General features: G+C 42.1%; 1 protein-coding gene across 1 annotated transcript; it reads left to right on the forward strand.

Moving 5' to 3' along the window:
* The first annotated feature begins 1,990 nt into the window (after nucleotides 1-1,990).
* On the forward strand, nucleotides 1,991-19,101 carry LOC140724522 (extracellular calcium-sensing receptor-like). The gene is made up of 5 exons (XM_073038968.1): nucleotides 1,991-2,263; nucleotides 3,152-3,985; nucleotides 4,735-4,962; nucleotides 17,990-18,113; nucleotides 18,194-19,101. Exons 1-5 carry the CDS (start codon nucleotides 2,006-2,008, stop codon nucleotides 19,099-19,101), a joined length of 2,352 nt encoding a protein of 783 aa, XP_072895069.1. The 5' UTR covers nucleotides 1,991-2,005.
* Nucleotides 19,102-22,699: the final 3,598 nt, after the last annotated feature.

The following is a 22,699-nucleotide window of genomic DNA, read 5'->3' on the forward strand; positions in this document are numbered from 1 at the left end:
GGAGCTGTTTCAGCTCTACACTGTTCCATGACTTGATGTCAGTATAAATTTAGCTACCTGGAAGGCGGGGTATGGAGGTGTTTGTTCCCAATGCAGGTCGGTGGAAGTGGAGAGATTAGTCGCTTAATCGAACTAGATGGAGGGAAATACCTACTTTGGTGCTGTAGTGATCTATAACTCTGCGAGTAGAGTAAAGGACAGAGGATGTAGCTCTGGGTGACCTCGGTGTTTTGAGTGATCGTGGCAGATGCATTGCTATGTCCAGAACAACATTTGTGCTCAGTGGCAGCCTCCAACTGTAGTGCCTCCACAGTTTAATTTTGTTTGATATTACCAACGCTTCCCAAATGTTTGCTACGGTGAATACAGGACACCAAAGATCTGTTACGGATGTAAGAGGTTAAATATGCTTAAACGGGATTGATTGTTGCATGGACTCTGTTACCTTTTTCAAAACACAGACATACTTTTACAAACATGTTTTAAGTTCAACTTCAGTCTCCTAGTTGATGAAATTTGCATCCTTACTTATTTTCAGTAGCTTTGATTTAATTTAAAATTTACTCCAAATGTTCATGGTGCGACCAGGTGAGTAACCATTGAATTGCATATCAGGTGTGAATTATTTTCAGCAGGAAACCTTCATACACTAGAGATTCCTTCTAATTTATTTCGAAAGTATTTACTCTGCGGGGAGTGCCGATTCCCCTCATGTTATTTGATGTAGTTATTCATAATATGGAAAATTCCCCAGCTCTTAGCCAGATGTACCCATAACAATACATGAGTCCCTCGTGTAAACTGCCATCAATAGAGACAAAACACATCACAGTTGTAGCAGTTGTAAAGCCAGTTGAGACATCTTCGAATCTTCACCGAGACAATATAAATTCATGTTCTGCCCTTTAATTGTAACAGATCCGTGCAATTGTTCAATGTCTCCTTTTTTGCTTTTGCTGCTGCTCACCGCATCACCAGAAACACATGGAGTCCTTTGCAGACGTCGAGCAAAATTCAATTTGTCTGATCTATCAAAGGATGGAGATATCATCCTTGGCGGAATATTCCAAATGCATTTGGATCAGATTCACGACTTCCATTCATTTACAATTTCCCCAAAAAACACCGTGTGCAAAAGGTGAGTTAACCACATTTAGAAAGGCAATTCTTTACTAGTGCGCCTTGCATAAATTGTTTTTATACAGTTATTAGATCTTTCAATTCGGGAGCTAATTGCCATCTGAAAAGTAGTACATAATATGATCATTATGTTTTAATGCTACTCTTTCAGAATGGTGGAATAATCATTTTAAATTTTGTGAATCAACGTGAAATGGGTAGTTCAATGTTCACAAAAAGTCTCTTGTGCAGTTAAAAGCATATGTTTGTTATTCAACACTTTGTTTTCCTCTTTGCGATTATGAGACATGATGGCACAAAGAAAGCGACTTGACCGGTATGGTAGTCATGCTATTTCTCCCCATCTGGGAGATCCTAGAAAAACACGTTAAAAATGTGTTTCGACTTCCGGTAAACATTCGCAGGAGATAGTGGTAAATTATGTACCGCAGTGCCGCATTTGGAACTCTGTAGTCACTTGCAATGGGACATAACTTGAAGATACCAAGTGCATTTATCATAATGAGTCTTGCTGAAGAGCTATGAAACGTCGACGATGTATTCTTGTGCAGAGATGCTGGCTGATCTGATGATTTTCTCCAGCATTTGATGTGTGTTACTCAGGGTTTCCAGCAACTGTGGCATTTCATGTGTTTTTATCCCTTGCTGCCGCCGACCAACACATTGATTGCGATATTTTGTTAATAGAACATAACACACCTCGTGGAATTTTTTGGAAATTCTCTGTCGATAAATTGACTATTACATGGTGACCAGAGAAATCTGTGTCCTTGTTGTACAGACACCTTTAACCTAAACACTTTATATCCTCATCTTACATTAATCCAACAGTTTTTGGTTTGCAAACTTCCGACTGGCGCAAACGATGATTTTTGCCATTGAAGAAATAAACCAGAATGAGAATCTCCTCCCGGGGATCACACTCGGGTATCAGATCCATGATGATTGTTCAGCTTCCGCGATCGCCTCGAAAGCAGCGCTGTCTTTGATCAATGGAGAAGGAGAAGCAATTGAATACACTGAATGTAGAGGTTCCTCCAATGTCGCTGCTATTATTGGATGCGAGGTGTCTACAAATTCTATTGTAACCGCCAGGACAATTGGTTCCTTCAGGATTCCGCTGGTAATGTCACAGCTATTCAACTGTATGAGCTATTCAATTGTATTTGTACTATAACGGTACCATTTCCCTATCAGCACAAATAAAAGCATACAATCCAATGCAGAAATAGGACGTCTTAACAGAAACAATTTAAACACATACGTGTTTATCTTTAGATTTTACAGCAGTTGAAATATGCCAAAAGGTGGTATACAGCGCATAGACCAGTACAAATCAGGAGCATTCACACTGGTCGAACTGTTGTGCCGGATTAATTAAACTACTAGTTAAATGGCGAACTAAACTAATCCCGGTTGTCTACACAATGTCAATGTCCCTCCGCTCTCTGCACCTTCATGTGCCATCTAAGAGTTTATTAGGTGCCTCTATCGAATTTACACGCCTCGACCCACACGTATCATATTTCAGGCAACGAACACTGTGTGGGAGAAAAGTGCCCGGCTCATCTCCTTTGTTCTTTGCTGTCTCTCTCCTTTAATCTCTACAACTGTGTATGAAACATTTAAACCCTGGTAGAAAAAAACACGGGCGATGTACTCTTTCTTTCCCTGTCTCATAATCTTGTACATTTCAATCACGTCTCCCAAATCCTTCGGCATTCCAGGGAAAACTCACCAAGTTTGTGCAATTTCCCATTGCAGCACATGCTCTCTAATCCAGATGGCAACCTAGTAAACCTCCAAAGCCACTACATTGTTCCTATAACTGAGCGAACAGAATTCTAAACAGTGATAATTAAGTCGCTTAAGCAAAGTTCTAAATTATGCCAGTAACATACTGTATATTCTTCTTGTGCTTTGTTTAATATTGCAGTTGTGTACAATCATAAAAGGATTCATAAACATTTTACTTGCAGTAAAATACATCTATTTGCCTCCCTTTCAACAGGTTAGCTATTATTCCACCTGCTCTTGTCTCAGCGATAAGACAGAATACCCTACGTTTTTTCGAACTATTCCTAGCGACCAGTACCAATCCAAAATTCTCGCTGAACTGGTGAGGACCTTTGGATGGTCTTGGATTGGAACTATTAGAAGTAACACCGATTATGGTAATTTCGGAATGGAAGGATTTGTGGAACATGTGGAAAAAATTGGAGTATGCATTGCCTACTCTGAGTCATTTTACAGGACCGACCCGCCAGAGAAAATCAGAAAAATTGTCCAGGTGGTTAAACAGGCGTCCACTAAAGTGGTAGTGGCTTTTGCTAACGTTGGTGATATGCGAATTTTATTGAATGAAATTTTGCGTCAAAATGTAACTGGTATACAGTGGATAGGAAGTGAGGCATGGGTGACAGCAGATCTTCTTCTCCCTGAAGAACGAGTAATTTATCTCGCAGGAACAATCGGACTGGCAACCAGAAGGATAGAGATTAATGATCTGAGAGATTATCTGCATAACGTCCATCCTTCCAACTTCCCTGGCAATAATTTGGTGACGGAGTTCTGGGAAACTTTATTCAACTGCTCTTTTACCAGATACAGAGGGAGAAGCCCGGAGAACTCTCCAAGTCAAGTTCGGAAATGCACAGGGAAGGAGAAGATGGATGGGATAGAAAATGCCTACCTTCCGGCAATAATGGACGGGAGTTCATACCACGTGTATACAGCGGTCTACTCCATCGCTCACGCAATCCACAATCTGTTAACTTGTGTAGAAGGCGCCGGCCCGTTCATGAATAACACATGTGCACATATTGCAAATTTCGAGCCGTGGCAGGTAGGCATGTAATTCATTTTCCAAACCATGCAAACCATTGAAAAGGCCATCAGATATGCGTATATTTTGAAATATATCTTGCTTTCCTTTTTCATTTTCCAATATTCAACCACTAGCCACTAAGTTTTAGTAATGAATTGCATTTTTTATGGTGAAACTTATTCTCAGAACACGGTTTCCAATGTTTTACACGCCAATCTATTGTTCAGTGGGAAATTTAGCATTTAATGTACAAATATGTAATCTTCCCGAAGTACAGTGTTGATCAGGCGTAGATCGTTTATAAAGTTTATTGACCGTTGGATGAATGCTGGAAAGGTTACTGGCAGAACTCTCCAGATGTTCGTATTGTAGGTACCTGTGGACTTTGACACTTTCTTTATTAGATAACGTTGAGAGGGTAGCGCCTAACAAACTGTGCAGAGAACATAGATGCATCCTTGTGGTTTCACAGTGACGTACATTCCTGGAGTACGAGTCTAAGACCGTGCCTTAGATCCACAACACACAGCTTCAGATTCAGTGATCACATCTGGCTATCAACGACAACTATATTATTCCTTAAACATATCCACTCTCCCACGGCAAGATCAAATATACGTACCTCCTTTTTGTAGTACTTGTCATGCAGTGCATTTGAATCATTTACGTTTACAGCAAATTTGATTGTCCGTATTTAGGTCGATGGTATCCACACACTGATTAAAGAAGACCCTTACATGTTTCGTTTCCTACCGTTCCCTCACTAGTTACTGCACTACCTCCGCACTGTGAATTTCACAGCGAAGACTGGAGACACAGTATATTTTGATGAAAATGGAGACCCGGTGCCAAGATACGAAATCGTGAACTTACAAGGCAAATTCAAGGGCGGCGTTGACATTGTAAACGTCGGATATTATGACGGCTCGGCAAAGCCAGGGCACGAACTATTAATAAATGTCGGAGATATCATGTGGAGCACGACACAAAATACGGTATGGCCTTCTCTTAATATTCACTTGGAATGGAAAATAGCTGCATATGTATGTCGTAGTAGTTCATAGTATTATTCTAATGTCACTACATTAGTTGTCCCCACATGGTAAGGGTTCACGTACTGTGCAATCAGGTTATAAATTAAGTACAGTTGAGTATTGTACAGGTTGACGTGCTGCTTTGCTCTGCATTATGCATCCAGAATGAATGTAACAATATGTCATAAGTGATTTATCGTTGATGATGATATAGACCAAATGAGATCCACAACAAGAAATAATTTATGTTAAGGCTGTTCTTGTTCGCTTAGAATATCCAGAAACATCTCAACCAAAACTGCTTATGCGACTTCGATAGCTATGAGGCCTGACCTGAGAAAGAGGCGAAATTGCTAGGAAACGCGTTTGAACTGCAGCTAAAAGTTGATATATTGTAATACGCCCTGGACCTCTAGCTTGCAGAAATGCAGAGAGACACAGACACAACAGAGTATTCAGAGACGTAAGTCAAAGTCTCTGCGGGAAAAAAGACTTTAATATTGCAAATAAATAAAGTAATAAACAAACGAAGGAAATGGAGCAAATACGTGCGATATCTATATCTACATAGCCAATAAAGCCCACTGAGATAGTTAATTTCTGCAAACCAAAGGCTATTGAGAGATAGTTCAGACTCTTTGAGAGATTTCGGTTTGTAAGCAATCTCATTCAGGCTTTAGAAGAGGCTCAAGTAAACACACTGATATCCATGGAACACAGGGAGGACACAGCTGGTTTATATCCTGGGTGGATTAGGAGTACAGAAAAATGCAGGATAGTTTCAGATAATATTTCAAAGGAAAACTAGAGGCAATATATGACCAGGCAAAATAGAACTCCAGTAAACATGAGTTAGGTGAAAGTGTAAATGGCTGTCAGACCACTGTATATATGGATATCTGAGAGATGAGGTCATTGAATGCACGATTGTCGATAGGCTAAATGATATCATATTTTCGAAGAGACTTCAGCTGCAGACTAATCTCACACAAGAGAAAGCTATTATTATGGTCAGACAGAGTGAGAATGTTCGTCAGCAAAAGCCAAAACTCCGCCACGAAATCAATGCTGTGGTAAAGCTGAAAGCGCTACAAAATGAAGCGTACAAACAAAGTGCAGTCAGACTGACTGCAAAAAGAGGTGACAGTAGAGCTGAGTTCAACAAACAGACAAACAAAACAAAGAACCAGTAAAATATCAAACTACATTAGTCCTGTGACTAGTGGTGCGACACATGAATCAGTACTGGGTCCATTGTTATTTGTCATCTATATCAATGATCTGGATGGTAATGCGGTAAATTGGATCAGCAAATTTGCTGATGATACAAAGAATGGTGGAGTGCACAGGGAGGAAAGTTTTCAAAGCTTGCAGGGGATTTGGACCAGCTGGACAAATGGGCTGAATGGGTTTAAAACAGACAAGTGTGAGTTACTGCACTTTGGAAGGAAAATCCTAGGTAGAACATACAAAATAAATAGTAGGGCACTGAGGAGTGCAGTAGAACAGAGGGGTCTAGGAATACAAATACAAAATTCCCTAAAAGTGGCGTCACAGGTAGATAGGGTAGTAAAGAGAGCTTTTGGTACATTGGCCTTTATAAATCAAAGTATTGAGTATAAGAGTTAGAACGTTATGGTGAGGTTGTATAAGGCATTAGTAAGGCTGAATTTGGAGTATTGTGTGCAGTTTTGGTCGCGGAATTACAGGAAGGATATTAATAATGTTGAAAGAGTGCAGAGAAGCTTTGCAAGGGTGTTGCCGGGACTTGAGAAACTGAGTTACAGAGAAAGGTTGAATAGATTCGGACTTTATTCCCTGGAGCGTAGAAGATGAGGGATTTGTGAAAGAGGTATATAAAATTATGATGGGTATAGATAGAGTGAATGCAAGCAGACTTTGTCTACTGAGGTTAGGGGAGCAAAAATAAAACAGAGCACATGGGTTAACTACGGAGGGGGGAAAGTTTAAAGGGAACATGGGGGGGAGCTTCTTCACACAGAGAGTGGTGGGAGTGTGGAATGAACTGCCAGGTGAAGTGGTAAATGCGTGCTCACTTTTAATATTTAAGAAAAACCTGGACTGGTACATGGATGAAAGGTGTATGGAGGGATATGGTGCAGGTGCAGGTCAATGCCTAGTTTCATCGATCTCAACCCGGACCATAATCCTCCATACATCTGCAAACTTCTTTAAATGTTCAAATCAAATGCGCACCCATAACTTCCATTGGCATTTCGTCCTAACCGTTCAACAGACGACGCCATCGCCACCACCCTCCACTTGGCCCTTACACATCTGGACAAAAAAAGACACCGACATTTGAATGCTGTTCATAGACTTCAGTTCAGCATTCAACATAATCATTCCTAATACCTGATTGGAAAGCTGAAAATGCTGGGCCTGAACATTCGCTCTACAACTGGATCCTAGACTTCCAGACTGGGAGACCTCAGTCAGTCCGGATCGGCAGCATTCTCTCCAACACCATCACACTGAACACGGGGCTCCTCAGGTCTGTGCGTTCAGTCCACTGCTGTTCCCTCTGCTGACCCACGACTGTGCAACAACACACAGCTCGAACCACATCATCAAGATCGCCGATGACACGACCGTGGTGGGTCTTATCAGCAAGAACGACAAGTCAGCTTACAGAGAGGAGGTGTAGCGGCTAACGGACTGGCGCAGAGCCAACAACCTGTCTCTGAATGTGAACAACACAGAAGTGATGGTTGTTGACTTCAGGAGAGCACGGAGGGACCACTCTCCGCTGAACATTGACAGTTCCTCCGTTGAGATCGTTAAGAGCACCAAATTTCTTGGTGTTCACCTGGCGGAGAATCTCACCTAGTCCGTCAACACCAGCTCCATAGTCAAGAAAGCCCAGCAACATCTCTTCTTTCTGCGAAGGCTGAGAAAAGTCCATCTACCAACCTCACCACATTCTACAGTGGATGTATCGAGAGCATCCTGAGCAGATGCTTCACTGCCTGGTTCGGGAATTGCAGAGTCTCGGATCGCAATACGCTGCAGCGGGTAGTGAGGTCAGCTGAGAAGATCATAGGGGTCTCTCTTCCCGCCATTACAGACATTTACACCACACGCTGCATTCGCAAAACTAACAGAATTGTGAAGGACCCCACGCACCCCTCATACAAGCTCTTCTCCCACCTGCCATCTGGCAAACGTTACCGAAGCATTCGGTCTCTTACGACCAGACTGTGCAACAGTTTCTTCCCCCAAGACGTCAGACACTTCAATACCCAGAGTCAAGACTGACATCTACATCATGTATTATTATATTGAAATGTGTACTCTACTGTGCCTATTGTCTTGTTTCTTAATTAATTATTGCACTGCCCAACACTGTTTTGTGCACTTTATGTAGTCCTGTGTAGGTCTCTGGTCAAGTGTAGTTTTGTGTTGTTTTACGTAGTCTAGTGTTGCCTTGAGTTGTCTCATATAGTCTAGTGTAGGTTTGTGTTGTTTCGTATAGCACTATGGTCCTGGAGGAACGTTGTTTCGTTCTTACTGTGTACTGTACCAGCAGTTTATGGTCGAAATGGCTATATAAAACGACTTGACTTGACCTGACTTGTTCACCAATCTCATCACATCTCCGTGAAGAAGCACCCCACCGCCAATGTTTCCTTTAAACACTCCACTTTTCAACCTTAACCAATGGACTCTAGTTCTAGTCTCACCCAACCTTAGTGGGAAAAGCCTGCTTGTATTTGTCCTCTCTATACCGCTCATAATTTAAGACGTATCTAAGAAAACACCCTCAGTTCTTCAACACCTCCACGAAATAAAGTCCTAACCCATACAAACCTTCCCTATGTCTTGGTGCTCGTGCCCTACAAACATGTGTTTACTTTTTTCTCTGCACCTTTTCAAACTTTTTGATATACTTTCGGTAGGTAGGTGACCACAACTGCACACAATACTCCAAACTAGTTTTCAAAATCGTCTTATTCAACGTCATCATAACATCGGAGCTCCTGTAGTGAATACAGTCACTTATGAAGTCAGTGCGCTCAATTTTCTTTTTTATAACCCCATCTACCTGTAACGCCACTGTCAATTAATTATAAACCTGTATTCTGGAATCCTACTGTTCTACCGCATTCCTCAGTGCCCGATCGCTCACTGTATAAGTCCTACCTGGTCTATCCTCCCAAATTGCAATATCTCTCACTTTTCTGCATTATACTCCATTTGTCATTTTTCAACCTATTCACCCTACTTGTCGAGTTCCTGCTTCAAGCTTCAGTAGTCCATACTATTTTACTATCCTCGTAAATACTCCTTGCTCCTAAACAGTCCACTACAACTCCATCTTGGTGTCATCCAGAAATTTTCAACATTCTCATCCAGGTTATTGACGTAGATGACAAACAAAAGAAAGATCCAGGACTGATCATTGTAGAAACCACTATTTACAAGCGTCCAGTAATAGAGGTAACCATCAACTAACACTCTCGGACTTTTGCCGAAACGGCATAAGGGAACCAAACTTATTACTTCATCTTGACTGTGAAGCGACGGAAGTTCTTTCATCAGCCTCCTATATGGGACATTCTCAAAGGCCTTGCTATATTTCAGCATGCACTGCCTTGCCTTCCTGAACTTTTGGTAACTTCTAGAAGAAACTTGATAAGATTCGTTTGACACGAATTACCACGCACTAAGCCATGTCACAATTCCTAATCAGTCCGCTTTAACGGTCTGTTAAAAATCTGTTAACGGTCGCTGAACTCGTGATGTTTTACCATACCTCCACAGGTTCTTTGTACACTTTCTAAATATCTATAGTTGCTAAATAAAAGCATTTAAACTCGTCTTCCATATTTTTGGGCTCCATGTATAGATTACAACTCTGATCCTCCAGAGAGGTCAGATGCTATGCTTTTACTCAGCATATCTGTAGAAGCCTCTGAGATTCTCCGTCACTTTGTCTGCTAGACAAACATTGTGTCTTCTTTTAACCCTCCTGACTTCCTTCTTAATTATCCCCTTGTATTTTTATACTCTTCAAGAGGGTGCAAACTCTGCACAGCTTCGCTAATACAGTTCGCTTGTTCAGTGATGTTCAGGGAGGCTGTTACCCATAGCAACCAAGTTAACTTCGGTAAATGTGAGGATTCTGTAACCAGTTATATAGAGAAATGTACTGACTACGTTACCATCACAAAACAAATATGTGTGACGGCAAATCGGAAGTCAGGGCTTACTGCAGACGTCCGAACACGGCTGAGGGATCGAGATGTTGCATTTGGATGCTAGAATACGACAGATCTCAGGGAAGCAAGAATTGTGCTTTCCCGCTCTATCAGGAAGGCAAACTGACAGAATTTACATCCAGTTCTGTCATAGCAGTGGCACGAGGCGCATGTGGCATGGAATTAGACATTTATTGACTACAAACCTAGCTTGTCCGCCAGTGATCAGGATGCTTCACAACCTAAGAGGCGGAATGTTTTCCATGATATGATGCGCAGAGTAAACTGCTGGCAAGGAAGGTACCTCTCCCTCCAGGGGTGCAGACACACCATATGACTGAAGCTAAGATGGGGAAGACTCTGGCCATAATCAATCCACGCAAAGCTGAGGGAGTGCATAATATATCAGTTCGGGTTCTGAATTTCTTTGATGCCTAGCTGACGTAGGTGCTGGCATATCTATGCAGCATCCCTCCGGAACAGTCCATTGACCTCTCGGTTTCCAAGGCGGCATTAATCATTTCAGTGTCAAGGGAGGTTAGGGTAACGTGCCTAAATGAGTATTGTCGGTAGCATTAACATCAACTATTATGAAATGTTTTGAGCGGCTGACCATGGAGCACACTAAAGGCTTTCCCTGACTACCTTGTACCCTTTCCAGATAGTTATCACTCAGATCGATCGACTGATGATGTAATAACCTCAGCCTTCCACTCTTTCCTTCCCCACCTGGAATATAGGGTCTCATATGCCAGCCTACTGTTTATAGACTTCCTTTCGTTGTCCAACACCATCATGGACCTGACACTGATAAGGAAAATATCCTCGCTAAGTCTCAATTCCACCCTCTGCAACTGGATATTCGTCAGTAAAGCCAAATAAACTCGTGTGGGCAGCAATATTTCTGCTTCCATTATGCTGAGGACTGGCCCTCCCCAAGGCTATGTCCTCAGCCCGTAGCTGTTGACGGTGCTGACGCATAACAGTACAACAAGATCCAGCTCAAATCGGATTATCAAATTTGCGGTTGACACATCAGTCTTTAGCCTCATCAATAACGATGACAAAAGAGAGTACAGAGAGAAAGTAGAAAAGCTTCTGGATTGGTGTGAACCAGCCCGTTCTGAGAATACATGGCTCCTCCGTAAAGGAAGTTGAGTTTACTGTTCCAAGAAACTCATATCACGGCTTACCACTCTTGCTTCTTTACCACCACCTCTCTGATCAAGAAGGCACAGCATCTCTTCCACTTTCACTTGAGGCAAACAAATCCCACCCCCATCCCGTCATCTTAACTGCGTTTTACCAGAGCACCATTGCGAGTTCCCTGAGAAGTTACATCTCCAATTGGTATTGGTGCAGTCGAGCATTGGACCAGAAGTCCCTACAAAGGACTGTGTAAAGAGCTGAGAGGACGATAGGGGTATCCCTATGATCAATCGGGAGCATTTACCGGGGTGGTGCATACGCAGAGCCTTTAGTATTGTCAAGGATCCCACACATCCACCCAGCATCCTCTTTGACTTGCTAATATTGGGTAGGACACTAAGTTGCATAAAAACAGCAACGGTCAGGAAGAGAAACAGTCTCCTCCCCCAGGCCATTAGGCTTCTGTAATGCTTGCTGTATACTATTCGAAGTGGCACAGGTTAATCTGTTCCGTACCTAACAATATTTAATAATAATGCACTTTAGTTTGCTTTTTGTGTGTGATTAATCTGTAGATGTTATCCTTATGTTCATGTTATAAGGTGTTATGTGTACTGCTGCGCTTTACAACCTGGTTTGGAAAAACGCTGTCTCGTTTCGAAACATGCTATGTTTATTTCCGTTACATACATGTGTATAGTGAAATGACAATAAACTTAAGCTGACTTGACTTCAAATATCTCCTTTACTCCTTCCCGCCTAAAACTGCTATGCACCGCCTTCTTTTTCTAAACAGGGTTCATTATCTCTCGAAAGCCAAAGTTCCCTAAACCTCTTATCCTTGGTTTGTATTCTGTTTGGTATATGCAAAAACCGTGTACTCAAAATTTGAATATAATCGTGCAATACTGTGATCATGGATGGCCAGTTGTTCTAAAGGTAGATCACGAACTGAGACCTACCGGTTGGAAAGAAACACGCTCACCCTTTTGCTGTTAAAGGACTCCAGAGACCCAATTCCTGCTTCGATGGACGTCAAAATCATTTGTCAAATCCACCAAGGACATCAAGGAAAATGTCGCCAACAAACAAGTGGTCCGTGTGGTGGTCTGGTCTGAACACACAACTGGAAGATTATGTAGAGTGATGTGAAACATGCAGAGAACTGTAAAGAGACATGCTGAACCTCACTATCATGATTTTCCATGGCAAATTGCAGGCTCACACATTTTGAAGTGAAAAGGAAAATCTCATTGTGGAATGTCGAGTTGTCCAAGCTGCCTTCTACATCCACAGCAGCAGTATACAGCACCTGAAAGCTGTGTGCACTTATTGTGGAATATCAGACACACGTGTGAAAAAATGGCCGGAAATGCCTCTGCTCAGAATTCAAATTTAGTATGAGTTTAAACAGTAGAGTCCAGCAATGTTGTCAGTGGGTGGGAGGCGGAGAACAAGCCTGCCCGATTTTCCTTCCTTTCCCCGATCTTTCTTTCTGTATTTAGACAAAGTGAGCAATTTTGAAACAAAACTGTGTTAGAAACTGAAGAGTGTGCATGACAACAGATGTAGAGCAAAATATTTTTGTGCGCACAAAAGTGGTGAAGCTGTTAGGGAATAGGACCAACTCTACAAAGGAATAATATGCGGGAAGATGCGGGAAGATCATTTGTGATTAGAATAGAAACATAGAAACATAGAAAATAGGTGCAGGAGTAGGCCATTCGGCCCTTCGAGCCTGCACCGCCATTCAGTATGATCATGGCTGATCATCCAACTCAGAACCCTGTATCTGCTTTCTCTCCATACCCCCTGATCCCTTTAGCCACAAGGGCCATATCTAACTTCCTCTTAAATGTAGCCAATGAACCGGCCTCAACTGGTTCCTGTGGCAGAGAATTCCACAGATTCGCCACTCTCTGTGTGAAGAAGTTTTTCTTCATCTCGGTCCTAAAAGGCTTCCCCTTTATCCTTAAACTGTGACCCCTCATTCTGGACTTCCCCAACATCGGGAACAATCTTCCTGCATCTAGCCTGTCCAATCCCTTTAGAATTTTATACGTTTCAATAAGATCCCCTCTCAATCTTCTAAATTCCAGTGAGTATAAGCCTAGTCGATCCAGTCTTTCTTCATATGAAAGTCCTGCCACCCCAGGAAACAATCTGGTGAACCTTCTCTGCACTCCCTCTATGGCAAGAATGTCTGTCCTCAGATTAGGGTACCAAAACTGCACACAATATTCTAGGTGCGGTCTCACCAAGGCCTTGTACAACTGCAGTAGAACCTCTGTGCTCCTGTACTCAAATCATTTTACTATGAATGCCAACATACCATTTGCTTTTTTCACCGCCTGCTGTACCTGCATGCACACCTTCAATGACTGGTGTGCAATGACACCCAGGTCTCGTTGCACCTCCCCTTTTCCTAATCGGCCACCGTTCAGATAATAATCTGTTTTCCTGTTATTGCAACCAAAGTGGATAACCTGTGTGGGACCTTGTACAAAAGCCTTTTGAAAATCTAATGTACCACATCCACTGGCTCTCCCCTATCGACTCTACTATTTACATCTTCAAAAAATTCTATAAGATTCGTCAGACATGATTTTCCTTTCACAAATCCATGCTGACTTTGTCCGATGATTTCACCTCTTTCCAAATGTGCTGTTATCATATCTTTGATAACCGACTCTAGCATTTTCCCCAACACCGATGTCAGACTAACCGGTCTATAATTCCCCGGTTTCTCTCCCCCTCCTTTTTTAAAAAGTGGGGTTACATTAGCCACCCTCCAATCCTCAGGAACTAATCCAGAATCTACGGAGTTTTGGAAAATTATCACTAATGCATCCACTATTTCTTGGGCTACTTCCTTAATCACTCTGGGATGCAGACCATCTGGCCCTGTGGATTTATCTGCCTTTAATCCCTTCAATTTATCTAACACCACTTCCCTACTAACATGTATTTCCCTCAGTTCCTCCATCTCACTAGACCCTCGGTCCCTTACTATTTCCGGAAGATTATTTATGTCCTCCTTAGTGAAGACAGAACCAAAGTAGTTATTCATTTGGTCTGCCATGTCTTTGTTTCCTATGATCAATTCACCTGTTTCTGATTGTAACGGACCTGCATTTGTCCTGACCAATCTTTTTCTTTTCACGTATCTATAAAAGCTTTTACAGTCAGCTTTTATGTTCCCTGCCAGCTTTCCCTCTTAATCTTTTTTCCCTTTCCTAATTAAGCCCTTTGTCCTCCTCTGCTGGTCTCTGAATTTCTCCCAGTCCTCAGGTATGCCGCTTTTTTTTTTTGCTAATTTATTGCAGAATATCACAAGGCGAATTCAGGTGGAGTAGATAGGCGCTCAGGTGCCTTCAAAGACCACGATAGGAAGAGAAATAAATATAGAGTGGTCTGATCCTTATCACGAGGATCACTTTCTTGAGGTGGCCGCACCTGTTTAAGAATATCAATTCGTTCCAACTCTTCCAGAAATCTGTACTAATCGAGACTTTCATCTGTCCAATGCAGGAATACACTACAAGGCCTAATACTGTAGCTCAGGGGCAATGACGAAAGAGACAGAATAATCCTCGCTATGCCGGACTGTCAAGTAGTCTACTCTGACCTACATTAGACTTGGTGTTTTCAGAAAGTTCCAATGTTGAAAGTATTTCATAAAATGAGACTGTTCTTTAAAAAAATGAATTGGTGAAAAGGAGACAGGTTGAACATTAAAGCAAATCAAATACAGTTATAATTTTGGCAAGTTTTTAAATATTTCTGTAAGAAAACTAAGTTACGTGCGACTAGTAAAGTGAACTAAATTGCTCAATTTCAGTGACTGTATGTTTAATACGGGAAGACATATTGGTAGCTGATAAGTTGAGTATCTAGCACGCTGGTGTCCTGGTGTGCTCTGCACTATCCCTCAATATCGAATGCAACATTGTGGAACAGATATTGATGATAATTCACATGCTTAATTTATAAAGGACATTCTGGACAGCTCTGGTCTGTTTTCTTGGAGTTCAGATTAAGGAGGGATGTCCTTAGTCAAATATATCGGACCGAAGAGTTGAAGGTGAGGTAGATTGAGAAGTTGGAGACTATCGAATAAAGGAAAGCAATCACGAGGTAAACCGCTCAACATTTCAAGCTGAGGAGCATAGACAGTTGGTTTCTGAGATGTTCGTGAATCTCTGGGATTCTCTGCCCCGAGGGTAGAGAAAGGAAGTTAATTAAATATCTTTAAGATAAAGTCAGATGGATATTCGAAAGGAATTGAGGGTGAAGGGGAACTGGCACAAAAAGGGAGATAAGGCCAACGTCGATCGAACATGATCAGACTAAGTAGTCGGACAACCCACACCTATCTTTCCCCAGAATTATTTTGAAACTAAGGGCATTACGACCACTAGATGAAAAGTGTTCCACTGCACAAATATCAGTCACGTGCCCCGTCTCATTCCCCAATACAAGATCTAGAATCGCATCCATTCCTTTTACGAACTCCATGTACTGACGAAGGAAACTTCCCTGAATACAGTAGACAATCTCTTTCCCATCCAGCACTTTTACAGTATGGGAGTTCTAGTCAATACGCTTAAAGTTAAAATCAACTATTATCACAACTTTCAGTTTCTGGCAACAGTCTATGAACTCTCTAAATATTTTGCTCTTCTAAATCCCGCAGATTATTGCGTGGTCGATAATATTACTTTGTTAATGTGTTGATCCCTTTCTTATTTCCCAATTTCATCCATATAGCTTCAGTAGACGAGGTCTCTAGTCATTCCTATCCAGGCACTGTCCTGCCGTTTGTCGGGACTAGTAATGTCATCCTTCCCTCTTTAGTACTTCCCGATCTTTCACGATAAAACAACGAAAATCTGGGTTACTGAACTGTCCATCCTACAAACAAATCTCACTATTGGCTACAATGTCATACTCCTATGTACAGAGCCATACTCTATAGTCATCGCAGTCCTACAGAACTCATTGCATTGAAATTTATAAAATTCACAACGTTAGTCCTACCATGCTCAGACTTTCGATTCCACACTTGGCATGTAGGATTAACCACATAGGTACAAATGACCACTTTGTGACCACTTTGCTAACAGCACAGGCCCATTGATTTTCATAAATTTACAGCTCGATCTTAAACTACTCGAGTGTAGCACCAGCAAACTTTCCCTCACGGATATTCATCATTCGTAGGCATCCGTTAGTCTCATGAGACCATGGATTTGCGCCTTGGAAGGTTTTTTCCTGGGCGCAGGCCTGGGCAGGGTTGTATGGGAGACCAACAGTTGCCCAACCTTCCCCTCTCCACGCCACCGAATTTGTCCAAGGGAAGGGCACTAGGGCCCATACAGCTTGGCACCAGTGTCGTCGCAGAGCAATGTGTTGTTAAGAGCTGAGGCTCGAACCAGTGACCTTCAGGTTACTAGTCCGATGCCTTGTCCACTAGGCCACGCGCCAATGTGGATATTAGTCCTCTTCCATTTCAAGTGAACCCCGTACCTTTTAAACAGGCCCCAAATTCCCCACAATAGAGGCCAACGTTCCAAAAATATGAAGCAACCCTTCCTGCAATAACTTCCATTGTTACGTGTTAAAAACTGCATGATCTTCCCATTTCTCGTCTCATCAGCACGTGGAACCTTTAAAGATACTGTGGTCACAAATATGGAGATCCCGGCATTTAACTTAGCAACTAACTCCCTGAATCAGTTTCCAGGACTTTATCAACCTTTTGACTTATATTACTGGTAACGATGTTAATCTTAACTTCTGAAAGTTAACCCTCCCACCTAAGAATTCTGGCACCACAGAGGCAACATAACATCCGGAAATCTCATTCTGATCCACAAGTGCACCGGTATGTTCCCCTAAACAATGGACTCCCTATCACTACGGCTCGTCTCTTCACCACACTCTTCCACCGAACCCCTTCTAAGCACAGACAAGTCTCTGTGCCAGAGACCTGACGGCTGTGGTTTTCGTCTACTCGTTCTCCAGACCATCTCAGTATCTAAACTGATATACCTGTGGCACAGCCACAAGGGTCCTCCGCAATGTCTGTCTATCCCTTTCCCCTTGCTGAGAGTTACACAGTTATGTATATACTGTGCGCTAAGTGCATCTACCTCCGTGTGTGTCCTGGTGATCAAATCGTCAAGCTCCCGAATGATCGGGATTTCAGGTATAACCAGCTGTACAGAGTTCGAATATAGTTTCCCGTCTGTGGCTCTGATATGTGCGCTGTTTCGTGGATGTAAATTGAGATGTAACCATTTACTGCTCCTTATGGAAGAACTTCGGGTGGACTATTCCTGATTTCGAACTCAAGAAATCATCTTCTTTGCCGGTATAAAAACAACCCTTCTGCTCCAATATTGCCGAACAGCCATTTTAGCAAACGTTGTTAGTTGTCCCATATGCGTCAAAAATAATATTGCCCAGAATTTACCTATTTGAACGTTCACTGGGCATTTATTTTCCTTTTACGATCAAGCTCCTTTTCAAGGTTTTTGAAAACTATTCAGCATGCTTAATGGGCGCACTTACACGTGCAATGCATACCATCAGGATGTTTTCTATTGCTTCAGATCCCACGAGCAGTTTGCTCAGAGCCCTGTCTTCCTGGAACAAGAAAGGTAAGCCGAAAAGGACAGCCGATATGTTGTTTTGACTGTGTAGAGTGCGCCGACGGTGAGATCAGCAACACTACTGGTAAGTGTTGAGAAGAAAAGCATTGTCTCCCTATTCACACACATTCCACGCAATTTCATATCAAAATATTATGTTTCCAGATTGCACGGATTGCATCAAGTGTCCCTCGGAATACTGGTCCAATCAGGCAAAAACCCAATGTGTTCTGAAGACGGTTGAGTTTCTTTCCTTTACAGAAGTTCTGGGGTTTGTATTAGTGACGCTTGCTCTGCTGGGAGTGTGTTTCACATTGACTACCGCTGCCATTTTCTACCGATATCGAGAAACACCCATAGTCAAAGCCAACAACTCAGAACTCAGTTTTCTGCTTCTCTTCGCCCTCCTGCTGTGCTTTATTTTCTCGCTCGCTTTCATTGGACAACCGTCCGGATGGTCCTGCATGTTGCGTCGCACAGCTTTCGGTGTTGTGTTCGTTCTCTGCATTTCCTGCATCCTGGGCAAAACCATTCTTGTCGTGGTTGCCTTTAAAGCAACTCTTCCCAACAGTAGTGTAATGTACTGGTTCGGACCCACGCAGCAACGACTAGGTGTCTTTATCCTTACCATTTTGCAATGTTTAGTTTGCGTTGTCTGGCTCAGCGTATCACCTCCCTTCCCAGTGAAAAACATGAGTCATTACAAAGACATCATTATTCTGGAATGTGACGTGGGTTCATTGACCGCCTTTTACTTAGTGTCCGCCTATATTGCACTGCTGTCCATCGTGTCTTTAGTGCTTGCTTTTCTGGCCCGGAAACTCCCGGACAGTTTCAATGACGCAAAATACATCACTTTCAGCATGCTGATCTTTTGCGCTGTTTGGATAACGTTTATTCCAGCTTACGTGAGCTCCCCAGGAAAGTACACTGTGGCTACAGAAGTGTTCGCGGTCTGGGCATCAAGCTTCGGTCTGCTCGTCTGCATTTTTGCACCGAAATGTTACATTATCTTATTGAAACCAGAGAATAATACAAAAAAGTACATGATGACGAAAGGGAGTTCACGATAATTGCCAGCGTCTCTTTGTATTTTTGTCACATTCATGTGATTAACCATCGTTCATTAAATGTAGTTTTAATTCTTCTGATGCGATCAAAGTTCAATGTTAGACCATAATAACATATGATATAGAAGCAGAAGTAGGCCATTCGGCCCGTCGTGTCTGCATCGCCATTTAGTCATGGGCTGATCCTATTCTTCAAGTCATCCCCATTCCCCTGCCTTCTCTCTTTACCCTTTGATGCAATGGCTAATCAAAAACCTATCTATCTCTTCCTTAAATGAGATGATGAGAGGCATTGATCGTGTGGATAGTCAGAGGCTTTTTTTCCCCAGGGCTGAAATAGCCAACACGAGAGGGCACAGTTTTACAATGCTTGTAGGTAGGTGCAGAGGAGATGTCAGGGATAATTCTTTTTTTGCGCAGAGAGTGGTGAGTGCGTGGAATGGGCTGACAGCGATGGTGGTGGAAGATGATACCATCAGGTCTTTTAAAAGAATTCTAGATAGGTACATGGAGCTTAGAGAACTAGAGGGCTACGGGTAACCCTAGGTTATTTATAAAGTAAGTACATGTTAGGCACAACATTGTGGGCCAAATGGTCTGTATTGCTCTGTAGCTTTTCTGTGTTTCTATGTTTCTAAGTGCACCAAATTACTTGTCCTCCACAGTCGCTTCTGGCAACAAATTCCACAAATTTATTATCCTCTGACTAAAGTAATTTCACCGCATCTCTTTTATAACTGGACGTGCTTCAGATTTTGAAGTCGTGCCTTCTTGCCCTAGACTCCCCTACCATGCGAAATAACTTTGCCATATCCAGTTGTATGCCCTCTCTTTTGCTTTTACTTTGGCTTCACTTCACTTGCCAGCCACGGAAATGTCCTTCTTCCATCGAAAATTTCTTGTTATTTGGAATATATCTGTCTTGCACTTCCCTCAGTTTCGCAGAAAACTCCGGCCATTGCTGTTCTGCTGTCCTTCCTGCTCGTGCACCTTTGCAATCAACTTTGGCCAGTTCCCCACGCAGGCCACTGTAATTTCCTTTATTCCACTGAAATACACATGTACGTTCTCCTTCCCAAATTTCAAAGTGAAATCGATCTTATTGTGATCGCTGATTCCTAAGGGTTCCCTGACCTTAAGCTTTGTGATCACCTCCGGACCATTGTACAACACCAAATCGAACAAAGTCGATTCCCTAGTGGGCTCAACAACAAGCTTTCCTAAAAAGCCATCCCTTAGGCATTCTATAAATTATCTCCTTGTCGTCCAGTATTAGCCTGGTTTTCCCAATCTAATTACATGTTAAAATCCCTAGCGGTTAACATGACACGCCTTTTCTCTCTGGTACTGTAATCTGAAATGCACATCCCCGCAGCTGTTTGGAGGTCTGCATACAAATGTTATTAGGCTCATTTTACCCTTGCCATTTCTTAACACAACCTCTACAGACTCTACACCCTCCGACCCTATGCCATCCCTTTCTAACGATTTAGTACTATTTCTTATACATAGGGCCACGCCATCCTCTCTGCCTATTAACCTATCTTTCTGATACTCCGTATATCCTTGGACGTTCAGAACCTAATGGGAGACATCCTTTAGCCAAGTTTCAGAGATGACCACAACGTCATACTTGCCAATCTGTAGCTGAATTTCAAGATCGTCCATTTTATTTCGTTTGTTGTGTGCAATCAAATATAACATTTTCAGTCCACTATTTGTTGCTTTCTGTTTTAGCTGCACCACGCCTCTATTGCCCTGTAACGCAGCTCACTAGCTGTGATTATGCCTCATCTCCTGAAGTGTTTTGTAAGTGTTTACAGCAAATGTTTGGATTGCTGGAATGTTTATATGCGAATGTGATCAAGAGGTAATGTGATATCCGATTTACAGTATACTAGTGGTTAATGGTTGATTAAATGTTACTGGTCGGAACTTCTCCTCTGCCAGAACCGATCTCAAATTTGCTTAAATCGCTTCCCATCTGTCAGTCAATCCGATTGGAACTTGCGGGATTTCAAAGATTGCACCGTATTTATCCAATGTTATCGGTCAATCAATAAACCTTCATTCATACGAAACATTTTTTCATAGGTTACCCTTGTCGAACATTTGAAAAATGGATTTCCAATGTACTCAGTAGCTACTTCGTTAGTTTGACAAATAAACTAGTAAAGTTTGGTAAATAAACTAGTCTACTGCCGTTTTAGCTCGTCATTCTATTGTAGAACTAAGAGCATAGGACCATAAAATATAGGAAAAGAGTTGTGCTTTATCAGCCAATGGATCATGGCTGATCTATTTTTCTGTCGGTTCGCAATATGTGGTTATTTGAGCTACTGTCATTTTCCATTCAGATGGAACTAGTCTGGCTATTTTCGCACACAAAACTACCACTCACTGGATCTTTTTTACTGCATTTTTTGCAAACTCTGAAGCCAGTTGTGCGTGGAAGTTCTAGCAGATGAGAACTTTTTTCACATATTTGAAGCACCCGATCTGGAACCAGCAACCAGTGCACAGTCAAAGATTCCGGTATCACATTGCTTCCTCCTACAGATATTTGGTATATCAGCAAATGAACCCCTTAACCATCTCTGCCATGTTTAATGCATTGAGCTTCTGGCACATAATGACTGATTGGATATTTATATTTATTACCAGGTATATAGGTGTCCCTAGTAAAGTGGGCACTGAGTGTGCATATGATAGGTTATTTCCAAGGAGTGCATTTTAAGAAAGCAGTTCTATAAGAAAGCCATCTGCTCCGAGAACAATACTTGCTATTTAGCTCTAACAGTCAGAAAACTGAAGGGTCGGAATGCCCTATTCGTCTAAATTCCAGATTTTTCAACAAGCTAGATTTGGAGTCTGTAGATACTTTCGTTACATGCTTCCAAAGTGATATAGATTCATATAGTTTCTTGTGGAGAACAAAGGTGATCCCAATATTTGATTACGAAGCAAAGAAAACGTGAAGATCTACCAATCTTGAGGCGTTTTTTATCATATTGCGTGGAGGCCAGCTGTCACGTGATGGAGACATGTTTCGTCTTGTAGGAAGGAGTTGTTCCACTGATCTGGGCAACAGCATCTTTGGACCGGGAGTGCGAGGGGTGAGCAGCGAGATAAAGAGATAATTTGAATCTGCCACCAGTTAGGCAGAAAGAATGCAAGAAATTTATTTTGCTTGAGAACTGCCTACTTAGAAAAATTCAGTAAATTTCCCTCTTGACGTATGGTCAGCAATTGTGTCAGGAGACGCAAGTAAATCTATTAGAGCTTAACATGTATTCCACCAAGTTCAATGACCTGCACCTGAAACATAGCACTCCAAACCCCGCTGCCCACATCCCATACGTGTATAACGAAATATCCCTTAATTGCTGAAATTGCAACCACATCGACCTCTTCCGCTGTTCCAGACTCTCGCTGCACTGAGATTCAAGAAGGTCCCTCATGTTCCCTTTAAATATTTCATCTCTTACTCCTAAACTACGACCTCTAGCCCTAGTATCACCCAAGCTGGAAAAAGTCAGTTTGCTTTTCCCTATTTATAGCATTCATAACTTTATAAACCTCTAAAAAATCTCTCCTCATG

This window comes from Hemitrygon akajei, chromosome 3, assembly GCF_048418815.1.
Source record: "Hemitrygon akajei chromosome 3, sHemAka1.3, whole genome shotgun sequence".
NCBI classification, from domain to species: Eukaryota; Metazoa; Chordata; class Chondrichthyes; order Myliobatiformes; family Dasyatidae; genus Hemitrygon; species Hemitrygon akajei.